Below are 13,576 nucleotides of genomic sequence, written 5' to 3'. Positions count from 1 at the left end.
GGCCAGCGCCATGGCCCTCATGAGTGTCAATATCAAACCTCGGCCTGCCCACAACACATTTACATTCCAAGGCTCTGGCTAAGACCCTCGAAGCTGCACAGCCACCACCGAAATCAGCAGCCATGGGCAGTGTCATTATAACCATTCTACAGAGGAACAAGCACAGAGATTACAGGACTTGCCCAAGTCACAGAGCAAGTCAGCAGCAGAGCTGAGAATGGAACCCAGAGCTCCTGAATCCCATCCCAGTGCCCTGGCGCCAGACCGCCCTGCATCTCCAAAAGCACCTCATGCAACCAGCTCCAAACAGCACAGATTAAACTCGCCCACTGGCCAATGAAACGCTCTCTCTCTCTCTCGCGCGCATGCGCGCGCACACACACACACACACACACACACACAGAGACAGAGGAAACAAGGCAAGTTCAAGAAACAGCTGATTTGTCAGCATCACATGGACTGGCCAGTCCAGCAGCCGGTGCCTGGGAGAATGGCTTACCTGTGCAATGAGGATGCCCACGACGATGCCGAGCTGGTGGAATGTTCCCAATGCCCCTCGCAGAGCTGTCGGGGACACCTCACCCACGTACATGGGCACAAACCCAGTGGTGAGCCCGGAATATAAGCCCACGATGAAGCGGCCCAGGATGAGCATCTCGAAGGAGTAGGCCACCTTGGAGAAGCCCATCAGGACAGCCGAGAGGAAGGCGAGAACGTTTGACATCAGCATGGAGTTCCGTCTGTGGAGGCAAAGGCAGACGGTCAGAGCCTGCAACAGGGCAGCTGCACAAACACTGTAGCTGAGGGGCACTGGGAAACTAGGAGAGCCAAACTTCAGTTCTTGGTAGGAAGAGGAAGATTTCCAAAGCTGGACTGTGGAAAGAGACTCTGACAGACACTGTAAGGGCTGCAGACCACAGCAAGGAAGAAGTGGAAGGGCACAGGGCTGGCTTTCAGTGTCCAAGCTGCATGAAATACCAAACTACAAACAAAGCACAGTGGGGCAAAGAGTCACTTTGGGTTTCAAATACTTTGTGGCAATGATCCCAGGCAGCAAGGGCAGAAGAGCAGGTAGAATACCTGGTTCCATCATCTGCACCCAGGTACGCTGCCTCAGGAGGAAGTGGCAGAGCTGGGATACCCGAAGCTGTAATCACCCCCATGTGCAAGACCTAAATGCCAAGGTGGGGTAATCAGAGACCTAGAAGGGACCTCGAGCAGCCATCAAGTTCAGTCCCCTGCCCTCATGCAGCAGGACCAAGCACCATCTATTAACATCCCTGTTATATATTTAATACAGCCTGTGACCATGAGATAGCAGAGTTCAGCATCCAGCTGTGTCCTTTCATCCTTGTGTCAGGCTATGGATGTCAGGCTTCAGAAAAGCAGACTGGCTAGCTGATGGGCAGCGTCCCCGAGGAGGCTAACATGAGGGGAAAGGAGTCCAGGAGAGCTGGCTGTGTTTGAAGGAAGCCAGACCATTCTCATGTGCAGAAGGAATATGGCAGGCAGGTGACCAACTTGGTTTAACAGAGAAACCTTTGGTGTGCTTAACCACAAAAAGGAAGCTAAGAAGGAGTGGCAACTTGGGACAGATGACTAGGGAGGAGTACAAAAATATTGCTTGAACGTGTAGGGGTGTAAACAGGAAGGCCAAAGGGTAATTGGAGTTGCAGTCAGCAAGGGATGTGAAGGGTAATAAAAGTTTCTGGGGTGTGATAACAGGCGGTAGTCAGAGGAAGTGGGGAAGGCAACCTAGTGACAGATGTGGAAAAAGCTGAAACAATTTTTTTTGCCTCAAGACCTCACAGACAAGATCAGCTCCCAGACTGCTGCACTGGGCACCACAGTAAGATGGGAAGAAAGTGGAGTGAAGAACGAGTTATGGACTATTTAGAAAAGTTGGACATGCACAAGTCCATGGGGTCAGATCTAAAGCAACCCAGGGTGCTGCGAGAGCTGGCTGATGTGATTGCAGAGCCATTGGCCATGGTCTGAACACCCGTGGTGACTGAGGGATGTCTCAGACAGTTGGAAAAAGGCAAACGTGGAGCCCATCTTTAAATCCAGGGAACGACACTCTGGGCATCCTCACCTCAGTCCCTGGAAAAAGTCATGGAGCAGGTACTCAAGGAATCCATTGTGAAACACTTGCAGGAGAGGACAGTGATCCTGAATAGTCAACATGGATACAGCAAGGGGAAATATGCCTGGCCAACCTAATTGCCTTCCATGATGTGGTAACTGGCTCTGTGGACATGGGGAAAGCGGTGGGCATGTGTATACCCGAACTTTAACAAAGATTCAGATATTGTCTCCCACAGTATTTTTGCCAGCAAGTTAAAGAAATATGGCTTGGATGAATGGACTCTGAGGTGGACAGAAAACTGGCCAGAGCATCGGGCTCAACGGTTTTGATCAACAGCTCGATATCTAGTTGGCAGCTGTTATCAACTGGACTGCCCCAGGGGGTTGGTCCCAAGGCCAGTTTTGTTCAACATTTTCAATAAATGACCTGGACCAGGGGATGGACTGCACCCTTGGCAAGCTGGAGGGACAGGTAGATACACTGGAGTGTAGGGATAGGGTCCAGAGTAATCTAGACAAATTGGAAGACTGGGTCAAAAGAAATTAGGTTCAACAAGGACAAGTGCAGAGTGCTACACTTAGGATTGATGATTCCCAAGTACCGCTACAAGCTGGGGACCGAGTGGCTAAGCAACTCTCTGGCAGAAAAGGACCTGGGGATTATAATGGACAAGAAGCTGGATATGAGTCAACAGTGTGCCCTTGTTGCCAACAGCAGCATCATATTGGGCTGCATTAAGTAGGAGCATTACCAGTAGACTGAGGGAAGTGACTATTCCCCTCTATTCAGCACTGGTGAGGCCACATCAGGAGTACCGTCCAGTTTTGCCTCCCCACGCCCTACCGAAAGGATGTGGACAAATTGGAGAATTCAGCAGCGGACAACAAAAATAATTTTAAATCCCCCCCTTAAGGAGAGGCTGAGGGAACTGTGCTATTTAGTCTGCAGAAGGGAAGAGTGAGATGGGCTTTGATAGCAACCTTCAGCTTCCTGAAAGGGGGTTCCAAGGAGGATGGAGAGAGGCAGATCTCAGTGGTGGCAAATGGTGGAACAAGGAGCAATGGTCTGAAGTTCAAGTGAACATTAAGAAAAATTTTTTCACCAGGAGAGTGGTGAAGCACTGGGACGTGTTACCTAGGGAGGTGGTGGAACCTCCATCTTTGAGAAGGTTTTTCAGGCCAGGCTTGACATAGTCCTGGCTGGGATGATTTAGTCGGGTGTTCTTCCTGCGACAACCCACATCTTCTATGATTTCTGAGGCTGTCTTTTATTGAGACTGATGGAGGTGATGGACTCATGTACTAGGAATGACAGTAAAGGAGACTAGGGTGGGCATATAATGGTATTGCCCTACCATTCAGGGGAGCTGATCGGGATGTAATCCGATACCAAGGTGACGGGCACCCATGAGTCCCAGGATGAACAGAGCAGATTCAGCACAATTAGTACTTACCGGCCAAAGCGATTGACAAATAGCCCAACGGAGAAAGAGCCAACCATTCCTCCGACTGAGAATATAGCCACTGAGAGGGACCACAGGGTGGTGAGGGTACCACTAGAGATCGGTTCCTCGTAACGATATAACCATGTCTGGTTGTAGAACTCTTCAATCACCTGCAGAGGGAATGGAGGGAAATCCGACCAGTTAGTGGCAGACCTGAGTTACCCCACTCACAGACCCAGCAGCAATGAAGTCTCACTCTTCATCCCTTATCTGTAGATTCACACCCACCGTGCTGCGATTTGAGGTTACAGGTTAAGCTTCTGCCCCAAAGAGACTCCTTGATATGTTAGTCAGACATTATCCTCACTCCCCCATCCCCATAAGGCAAAGCAGGGCTATTATGTCCATTGTACAGAGGGGAAACTGAAGGAGAGAGAAGAAGCAACTTGCCCAAGGCACCCAGGAGGACTATGGCAGAGCAAGGAACTGAACTGGAATCTCCAAAGTCCTAGGCTAACATCAATAAGCGTTTGACCACCCTGCCTCAAGCTCAGAGAGAGAGACAGACTCAGAAGCCAAACCCAAGAGCAGTGCTTTCCACGTGGAGCTGAGAGTGAAACAGCCCCCAGTTCTTCCCAATGGTGAATCAATACTTCAGCACACTCTGCAGGTTGGATGAGCCAGGAAACCCAGACTAGCCACTCAGCACTGCTCCGTAAGTGTTGGGGTGGGGGGTGAACCTGGCAGCCCCTTTTGGGTAACTTTCAAGTCCCCTTCCCATTTCAGCTGGAGACAAGAAGATCCTTGCCCTGTTGTGTTAGTCCATTGTTGCCATGTTCCTCCCCAGAGATGACTGCATCTCAGTGAAAGCAACTTCATATACTGCCTGGACAGGTTCTGTGGTGGCAACTACCAGGGCAGGGGCCTTAGTAACACACACACACAGACCAGATACATCCTGCTGCCCCTCTCTGGGAAAGGGCTACAGCATTGTACGGCATCACTGCTGCTGTCAAACAGGTGAACCACTGTGTCTGCCCCAGAGTCTACTCCTGCTGGAGACCGAGCATAGGGAGCCTTCCCCAGCTGTCAATTCATTGTCCATTCAGCCAGACTGTCCCTTCCTCCCAGCCCCCACAGGCTCTGTGCTGGTCTGGATTTCATCGACAGTGACAAGCGCCACCAATTCCCAGGCTCAGCCCTGCCACCCAGACTTCAAGGTGCTTTGCTCCACCCTGGATTTGGGCCGCACACCTCGGTCACACGGCTTGGCTCATGTCTCCCTCAGTCACAAGACGATGTGTCACAGAATACGTATGGCCCTGCACTGGCCTGGGGCTGCCTCTTTTTTAAAGCCAAGGACACCACTTCTCCACTAGATGGGAGCAAACCACCAAGCCAGCTCCCCACAGGTCAGGCTGGCAGCAGTTTGATAGCTCTGCAGCAGCACCACGGGGAGGGAACTGTCTACACAGAAATGCTGTCAGACAAGTTGTGACCTTAACCTAGTGACAGTCAACAAAGCCACAAGACCTCTGCAGCGGCCTCCCTGCTGTGCCTTAGGGAAAGACAGGCTCATCTCCAGGCCAGAGCAGCCAGGCACGAGTGAATGCCAATGCAGTGACAAAGGAGAGGTTTGCCCATGGGAGGGGGAACTGCACAGGGTTCTGCATGGCAGAATGTGAAGCCTCAGAGCCTCCTGGGGAGGTGGAGGCAGGACCCTCAGGAGGAGAGAGAAGGGAAAGATGCCCAACATCCTTGGCAGAATGGCAGCAAGCTGATCAATTAGCTCACTGCCCCAGAGGAGGGTCATGTGGGGAGATGGTTGGCGTGGGGAAAGTGGGGGGGGCGGCACTCTCTAGGTTTGGCTAAGTGCCCTTGAGTTGGTTTGCTGGTTCTCCCCATTGTTGTAGTCTTTAAAATGTATTTGTACTGCACTGGGCTAAGACCCAACTGGCTTGGTTTCAAGGAAACCCCTCCCCACCCCCACAATGATTTAAACCCCCCTCCCCCCACACCAATTGATTTTTAAATCTAAATCACAACACCATGGGCACGTGCTGTCAGTGCTTTACTTCCTTTCCACTTTATGCTCCTCGGTGGCCAAGTACCCATTTGTGCCCATTCTTTAATTCGTTACCTACCTGTTAGCAGAACGCAGTTTTGAGACTTTATTTGCTAAGACGTTTTGCATTTAGAGTGTCTAACTGACAAGCCAGAAGCAAGCTGCACACACTGCATTTCCCAGTAATGTCTCCTTTGACTTCTGCAAGTCAAGAACAGCTTTGACCAGGCTAAGCTGTCTCCATCAACATGCAGTTTGAAATCTACAGGCTTTCTGCTCCAAAGTGTGTGATTTCAAAGTCCCAGGCTCAGGTGCCTAGAGCTGGGTTTAGGAGCTTGGCTTTAAGGCTCCTCTTTTAGAAAGATCTCGGCCTGTGCTTATTAAAACATTTACAAAGATCTCGTCCATGTACTGAAAGACTAAATAACTTTCAACTTAAACAATGAAGCCATTTTGTTTGAGCGACAAAGACTTTGCGCCACTAAGAAAGATGTGGTCACTACATGGTGTTAGCTCCTGTTCCTGCTAATGCTTCGTTTTTTAAGAACACCGGTAACCCCCCCAAAATGATTTTGAATAAAGTCATTTACTTTGGTTCTGAGTTTATAGGTTTAGAGCCTTTGCTTTGCAAGGTACTCAGCCGTTTAAGCACCCCCCACCCCGAAGAGCACTTATCATGGCACTAGGAGCTGTGCCCTTGTCTGGTGGCACAAGAGAGATTCAAAGGATGCCTAGCTGATTAGCAGAGCGCCCAAAGCTAGGCTGTTTCTGCACAGGCCTCAGTGCACACAGGTGTGTTCTGCACACAGATGGGAAAACATCCGCAAATGGATGGAAGAGATTAGAGGGAACATGGATTTATCTTGTCATTCCATTGGGAGCAAAAGTTGCAACAGATATTGTATTAATTTTACAAAGCCTCTAGCCCAATGTGAAGCTAACATTCAAAAAAAACTGAGTGATTTAAAACCCAACTCTTTGTGGATGGAAGTCACTGTCCGGGTGTGCGGAGGTTTGCATTCTTCCCCTACTAACAGTAGTCCCCAAAGCACTTTACAAAGTAGATCAGTCTCAGGATCCCATCTGTAAGAACTAGACCTGGGTTATTGTGACAAGTCACCATCACTATCAATCACTACTGTGGTAGCATCTGGCACAGCCCAGGCCCCTACTGTGTTAGAGCTGTAGGACGACACTCCCTGCCCACAAGGAGCCTGCAGTCTAGCAATGCCGCATTGCTTGGTCAGAGTCCGAGCTGGGTGATCTGGTTCTGACCGTCTGGTAGAAAAGTCTGAAGATCTCAGATGGGCAGGTCCCCATTTACAGCGCTGACAAGGGTGTCCCCCCCACCCCCCCCCAAGAGCACTAGGGCTGCTGAAGGGCAAAGTGACCAGCCTGCAGTAGGTTTTAGGTTTTTTTTGTTTTGTTTTGTTTTTTAAACAACAGACACCTCCGCTTACAAAACTACCCAAGCACGCAGCACTGGCCGAGGTTTCTTATGCTGATGGGACCAATGGCAGCTCACATGGCTACCAGGAAAAGGTTAGCGGAAAACGCCCACATTAGGTAGTGTCTCTGTATGCGACAGCATGATGGCCACCTGCTTACCTGACCTAGCGTGGGAACATCCAGAACTGAAGCGTAAGGCCACTGAAACGATCCCCAGATGTGCATACTTGGCAGATGGGTGCACAAGGCTCTAACACCCCCACATCCCACTCTTCTACCAGTGGGTCTGTAGAGTCCTCTCCCAGATCTCAAAAGCATTTACATAGCTATGTCCAAGAGCCGAACTTCCTGCAAGGCCTGGGTCTCCGATTACTACTTTCACAACCTTCTCCTCCATGCACAATCGTCCCTGCTATGGGGAAAACCCCACTCTCCAACAGGGAAGAGGGAAGCGTATTTGCAAAACTGCACCGACTGATTGCCAGCAGGCTCCAGAGGGCGGCACAGCAAATGCAACAAGTCATTTCTGAAGTCAGACTACACCTCAGGTTGACAGTGTCCCTTTAGAACTCAGTGGAAAAAGCCTCAGAAGAGAGACAGCTGCCTGTCCCACAGCTAGCGCTTATGTCCATTCCACAGTAGGTGTGTGGGTACTCGCCGCATGCACTGAGGTCAGGAGTTTTTCCCCAGCAATACTCGTAGGGGAGTGGTTCTGGCTACCCCTGGAGTGGTGCCACCATGGCACAGTCGACAGGGCAGTATACAGGCCACGGCACTTCACTGTCTGTGGCACAGACATGAGCAACACGTCTCAAAGAGCAACAGCTACAGAACAGTCACTGTCGCCTTCGTTGAGCAACTGCTCGGTGCATTCCACAGTAAGGCACGCCCAGCAGTACCGCTGGAGGCGGTGGGTGGGGGGGCGCTCAGGGTGAGCAGAGAGCAGCACAACCTGAGGAGGTCCCTCTCTGGGAGACGATGGCATACTGCATAACGAACATCTGCACCGACGACCACCTGGATGTCTGATAAACCTCCTTCGCCCCCTTCTACCTCCGCTGGCTCCAAGACTTCTGCCCAGGACCATCTGCACATGCTCGTGCTCCACACTCTACTCCTCTCCCTTGGGTCCTGCCCTGATGCCAAACAGCGGGACTACTTGCCACCACGAGAGGCTGAGGAACCCCAGTGAGCCAACCTCTACCCCACCCTGGTCCCGAGGCCTGCTGGAGACATTGGTTGGCAGAGCACAGGCACGTACTTGACACAGCTCGCCCCCATCCCCGCCTGCGCCTCCCCCGCACCTTCTACAGCATGCGGGTGCACGCCTACCTTGCAGCACTGTTCTGGCTCCTCCAGAGCATCCTCCTCAGGGTCTGGCTGCACTTCTGCCCTCTCCTGTTTTTCTCCTCTGGGCAGCATCCACTGGCTCCCTAGATGGCTTCGAGGAGCAGTGGGTGTTGTCTGGGGCTCTCTGCTCAGGGTCCCCCCTCTGGCTCCCTGGTTTTGAGCCTGTAACCTGCACACACACAGCCCCCCCGCCCATTTTTCCATCGGTTGTCCCAAGTATTCAGTTGAGTTCTAGGTCCAGTAGTCCATCTGTCCCCCCCAGGCTGGGGCAGGGGACTTAGAGCCACTGAGAGGGAGAGGTGCCTCCTGGTGGATGGGGCCAGCAGGGTGCTCTGCTCCAGGCTACCGTGCTCATCACCACATCCCATCAGCTCACCAGTGCTGGGCTGGGGCTCACTGCCCCAGGAGAGCTGCCCTCTGCTTGCTCGTCCTTCACTTGAAGGTTTGCAGACGTTACACCTGTCACTAACTGTGACCTGGAGTCGTCACCCACAGACACACGTGCTCCAAACCCCCTGCCCCAGAGCCCCCCTTGCAGCCCACACCCTACCTCCAGAGCGTGTATCCACAGCTGGAGCCTGCCTGCACCCCAATCCTCATCTGCCTCTAAGCCCCTCATGCCCCCCATCCATACACCCCAGAGCCTGTACCCCCAGCTGGAGCTCTTCTGCACCCCAATCCCCTGCCACAGGCCAGGAAGAGTGGAGGAGATGAAAATACCAGATATTCAGATTTGTGTCAGCTCCCTACAAGCAAGTCTCCCAGTTCTCAGCACACAAGGTGGGGCAGGGGGGTGTGGGGAGGAGGAAGAGAGACATTAGAGTCACCCCTGACTCATCGCAAGGTTGCCGCCCAGGTGCAGCGGGGCTGGGTATTGTTGACATTAGGCCTCCACCTACCCACAACAGGAAGAAAATTACGTCAAGCGTCATTAAGAGAGCAACCAAGCCAGCCTGAGCAGCCACATCAGGGGTTCCAAGTGACTAACTGCCGAGGCAGATAACTGAACCCGCCAGGTAACAGTGTCTCAGAAGTGGTCTCCCTCGCAAAAGGGGCTGCAGGTGAGGAGCAGCAACAAGGTCCACATCCTCAGGAGCAGCTCCTCAGCTGCAATGAGGGCCCAGCGGGCCAGAGGGAGCAGTGTCCCAATAGTCTTTCCTGATGCACCACATACAAAAGCCCTCCTTCAAACGCGTGGACTCCGCAGTGGCCATTTTCCCGGGTGCTCTGCGGTGTCAGGGGTGCTGAAGAACAGCTGCAGTTTGATAAGTTTGACCCCCAGGCATCTAGCTGAGCAATGGAAAGGCACCTTGATGGCCCAGAATGCGTTCAGAGCAAACCAGTCCTGTTCCTCCTTGTCTTACCCCGTCCCTACCGCCCTGCTTCTGTGCCTCTGGCACAATGAGACCAGTGTTCCAGGTTGGCAATAAACTTGTTCCTGCTAAAAGCCGCCTCTTGTTCTGACCTGCAGGCTTGGCTGCAGGACTGGGAGTAACCGGCCATTTTCTCCAGCCCAGGTCGGTTGTGAACCCACTTCCAAGACAGCCTGGCTATTCCCCTGGTGAGAAACTGCTTGGCTACGGGCACTGCTAGAGCACACCCTTCTCTGTCCCTGACCTAGACAAGGCGGGCCGGGGGCCGGGGGAGTTGATGGTGTGCAGGTTACAAGGGAAGAACCACTAACATTGCTGTGAGGCAGGCTGAAAGAAAGCCACTGTTTTCACTCAAAAGGAAAATCTGCGTATATAGAAACTCTCAACCAGAGAGAAAAAAAAGACACACACCCCGTCTCTTCCAGCTCCATCAGCTGAGTTTTGCCTTTTCACGGGCACAGATGAACCCTAGTGCCATGTCCTGTGACACACTTTATCGCCTCCTGACCACGACTTTTGAAAATCTCAACTACGGCCAGAATCCATTGATCCAAACCAGGTTTTCGCTTGAGCCAATGGGGTGGGGGGCGGGGGTCAGTGGCCATCAGCCCCTTTGCAATGTGGGAGGGTAGCTGCTCTGCCAAGACCACAGCACAGGCAGCCCTCAAGACCTGCATCTCAGCACATTCCTCCCCTGAAAGCTGCATGACTATCCATGCATCCCTGCCTCCCTACTAGAACTGGAACAGACCGAAGGGTCAAGTCCAATGCCCCTCCCTCACAGCACGACCGAGCACCATGTGTGTCAGATATTTATCCAACCAGTTCTTAAATATCTCCAAGGATGGAAATTCCACAGCCTCCCTAGACAATTTATCCCAGTACTTTGCCACTGTGACAGTTAGGACATTTCTCCTAATGTCCAACCGAAATCTCCCTTGCTGTAGTTTAAGCCCATTGCCTCTTGTCCTAGCATCAGAAGCCAAGAAGAATACGAGGAGGAGGGAGAAGAAGAAACATCGTTTTAGGTACAGTTTGAACGTCTCTCATGCAGCACCCTGGGGCCCTTTGCTGGACCGTGGAGGTCAATATATTCTAGCACACTGGGCTCTCTCTCTCTATATATATATTTTCCGCTGCTCACTGGGCTCTTAGAAGACATTTAGAGGTGAATTACAGCTAAACACACACAGCACATGGAGAGCCAGGACAGGTGGCTGTAAACAAACTTTATGGGATCACAGAAAACCATGGTAAGTGGCTGTCCAGCTAATTAAAATCATGCTGGATTACGTCTGTTGCCAGATGAGTGTGTTCTGAATTAGCAATGTTCAACCTGTGCTTGGAAGCTGCTACCCGCCCCTCTCAGCCTTCTCTTTTCCAAACTCAAACCCTGTTCTTTTCACAAGTCATATTTTCTGGACTTTTAATCATTTTAGTTGCTCTTCTCTGGACCCTCTCCAATTTCTTTACATCTTTCCTAAAATGTGCTGTGCAGAACGGGACACAGTACTCAGCTAAGGCTAAGCAGTGGAGAGCTCCACAGTCTTTTCTTTCAAAATCCAGCCCCCCAGAGCTTATTAGCCTTTCAGCTGCACCTCCAGGAAATGCACATCAATTGGGCAAAGATGAACTCTGAAGAGACGTTGCTGGGCTAGCAGCAGGCTGCTCTGTTCCCCACTGCTCCCCAGGAAGCTGTTCACTAACATCTCCCCCAGCCCAACTCCCAGTCACTGCCCCAAGCCCTGTTTCATGAGCACAGCGGCTGCCTGCTGGGAAGGCCTCTCTGGCCCCTCGTGGCCATTTGGGAGGAAAACCAAGGAAGTGGGTCTTACACGTGAAAGCTCATTACCCCATAAAATTGTTACTCTCTCAAGTGCTACAGACTAACTCTGCTGCCTGGCACTATTTGTTTTGACAATTTTGTGTTTGAAATCTGAGACGTGTGTCAAGAATTTAACAAAAACCTTTCAGTTGCCAATCCCATCCCCCACCGAATTCCCACAATTCCCACCACATTTAATCAGAGGGAGTTTTTTCCTAACCAGGCTAACAAAACCATTTCCAGTGGAAAGTACGTTACCTGCAAGTCCCTCCCTGCCCGTGCTTGCAAGCTGGGTCAGCTGCTTTGATTGCACCATCTCCAAGGCTGAGACATTCCCCTACATATCTATCAAATACCTAGCCCAGCCTATATCAACCCCTCCTGCCCAAGGAAATAAGCAGAATCTGTCTGAGCAATGGGAGAAGAGGGGTTGGGGAGGCGCAGGAGAGGAAGAAGGGGAAATCGCAAAAGCACAGCCCAGCAGGTATTCATCCCGTGTTTGCTCAGAGAATCTTCTGCAAAGATGCAGGATTTTGCTCTCCTCCAGCACAAAAGTAAGTCTGAGGGCCAGATCCTCAGCTGGGGTAAGCTGACTGTTCCATTTATACCTACTGCTTCCCCATGAAATCCAGCCCATTACAGCTGCTGAAGGGCCACTTATTTACACTAGAGGAGGAGCCACTTTATAAACTTATCTCAAAACGCTCCCAGGTGTGAAAGTTCTGTGCTGCTAGCACTCCACAGCCACCTAGTCAAGTCGAGAGGTCTCTCAGGGCCTCCTCTTCTACTGGCTGTTCCACTCCCTCACGCTCATTTCAGTCACTAGTCCCTAACATCCGAGGCAGGGGACCCCTGAGGGAGCTGGGGCAATGTGAAGGGGCCCCAGCCCCAAGGGCCCGTGTCCCATGGCTGTCCCTAAGTGCAGAGGGTCATTTAAACAGCAGCACTTCCGGGTTAGTCTCCTTGTCTGTAGCACTCCCTCCTGCCACAGCAGGCTGCCTGGGGAGGCAGGTTCTGTCGCCAGCTGTGCTTCCGGCATTCCAACTGCTGCAGCTGCTGCCATCTGGACCACTGTTCAACAGGGCAAAACAAGCTCATCAGCAGGGCACTGGGTGGGGCACGAGAGGCCAGCGGCTCTTAAGGGCTGAGTGCTGGAGGCTGAACTCCGAACACAGCTTGGTGAAGGAGCTAATGGAAAGGGCCGGAGGGCCCTGTACACCAAACAGGTACAGTAGACCTATAACCATCACATGAACCATTAGCAGCGTTTGAACCTCAGATCATCAGGTCCCATCTCCACCTCCTGAGCCAAGCCAGTAACTCCATTGGGAGGCCTGCTGTTATCCTCCAGCAGCCTATGAGGGCAGAGAGACCTACTTTGCCAGCTCATGCCATGCAGTTCAGCCCTGATCTCTTCTGGTGTGAGGGGGCTTGGGTCTCAACAGCTCAAACTTCTGACCAGCAAGGATGCCCCCGCTCCTCCTGGCATCCATCTTCCCCCTTGCAGGCACAGGGTCAGCACATCCCCTCCCAGCTCTCCTGCCTCCCTACCCCAGCACTCAAGCAGACCTGAAGTTTAAGCGCCTGAGCCCAACTGGAAGGGCTGGAGCACCTCTGGCTATGCAGGGGAGGGGCTCTGCACAACACAAAGAAACCCACCCAGGAAGGGGCTCTGCACAACAAAGCAGCCCAGTCAGGGTAGTTAATGGCCATGGGTTTCGTTGAGTCCTGCCTCCTGTCTTCCCAGAGTGGCAGAATTAACTCCCAAATGCAGCACTTCAATCAAAGCCAGCCAAGCCTCTCTCATAGGGAATGCATTACTCAAACTTCTTCCCCTGGCTGTTTGTGCATGCTGCCATGGTACAAGTGTGTCTGGTCAGCAGGAGACTCACCCCAGGCAACCTCTGGATAGTAGCATGGATGGGCTATGGATAATGGTCCCAATACAACCTCCTGTTGCACCCTGCCAGAGGCCATGTGT

General features: G+C 52.1%; 1 protein-coding gene across 1 annotated transcript in view; it reads right to left on the bottom strand.

Annotated features, from left to right (window-relative positions):
* The window catches only part of SLC2A1 (solute carrier family 2 member 1), a 38,575-nt gene that overhangs the window by 10,963 nt on the left and 14,036 nt on the right, over positions 1-13,576 (bottom strand). Inside the window, exons 3-4 of the mRNA XM_075018150.1 lie at positions 3,543-3,703; positions 500-740 (exon numbers count right to left, since the gene is read on the bottom strand). Of these exons, the coding sequence (XP_074874251.1) occupies positions 500-740; positions 3,543-3,703 (402 nt within the window). The remainder of the gene's footprint in view (positions 1-499; positions 741-3,542; positions 3,704-13,576) is intronic.

Source organism: Carettochelys insculpta, chromosome 23, assembly GCF_033958435.1.
Source record: "Carettochelys insculpta isolate YL-2023 chromosome 23, ASM3395843v1, whole genome shotgun sequence".
In the NCBI taxonomy this organism is placed as follows: Eukaryota; Metazoa; Chordata; order Testudines; family Carettochelyidae; genus Carettochelys; species Carettochelys insculpta.
This window is presented reverse-complemented; position numbering and strand designations above follow the sequence as displayed.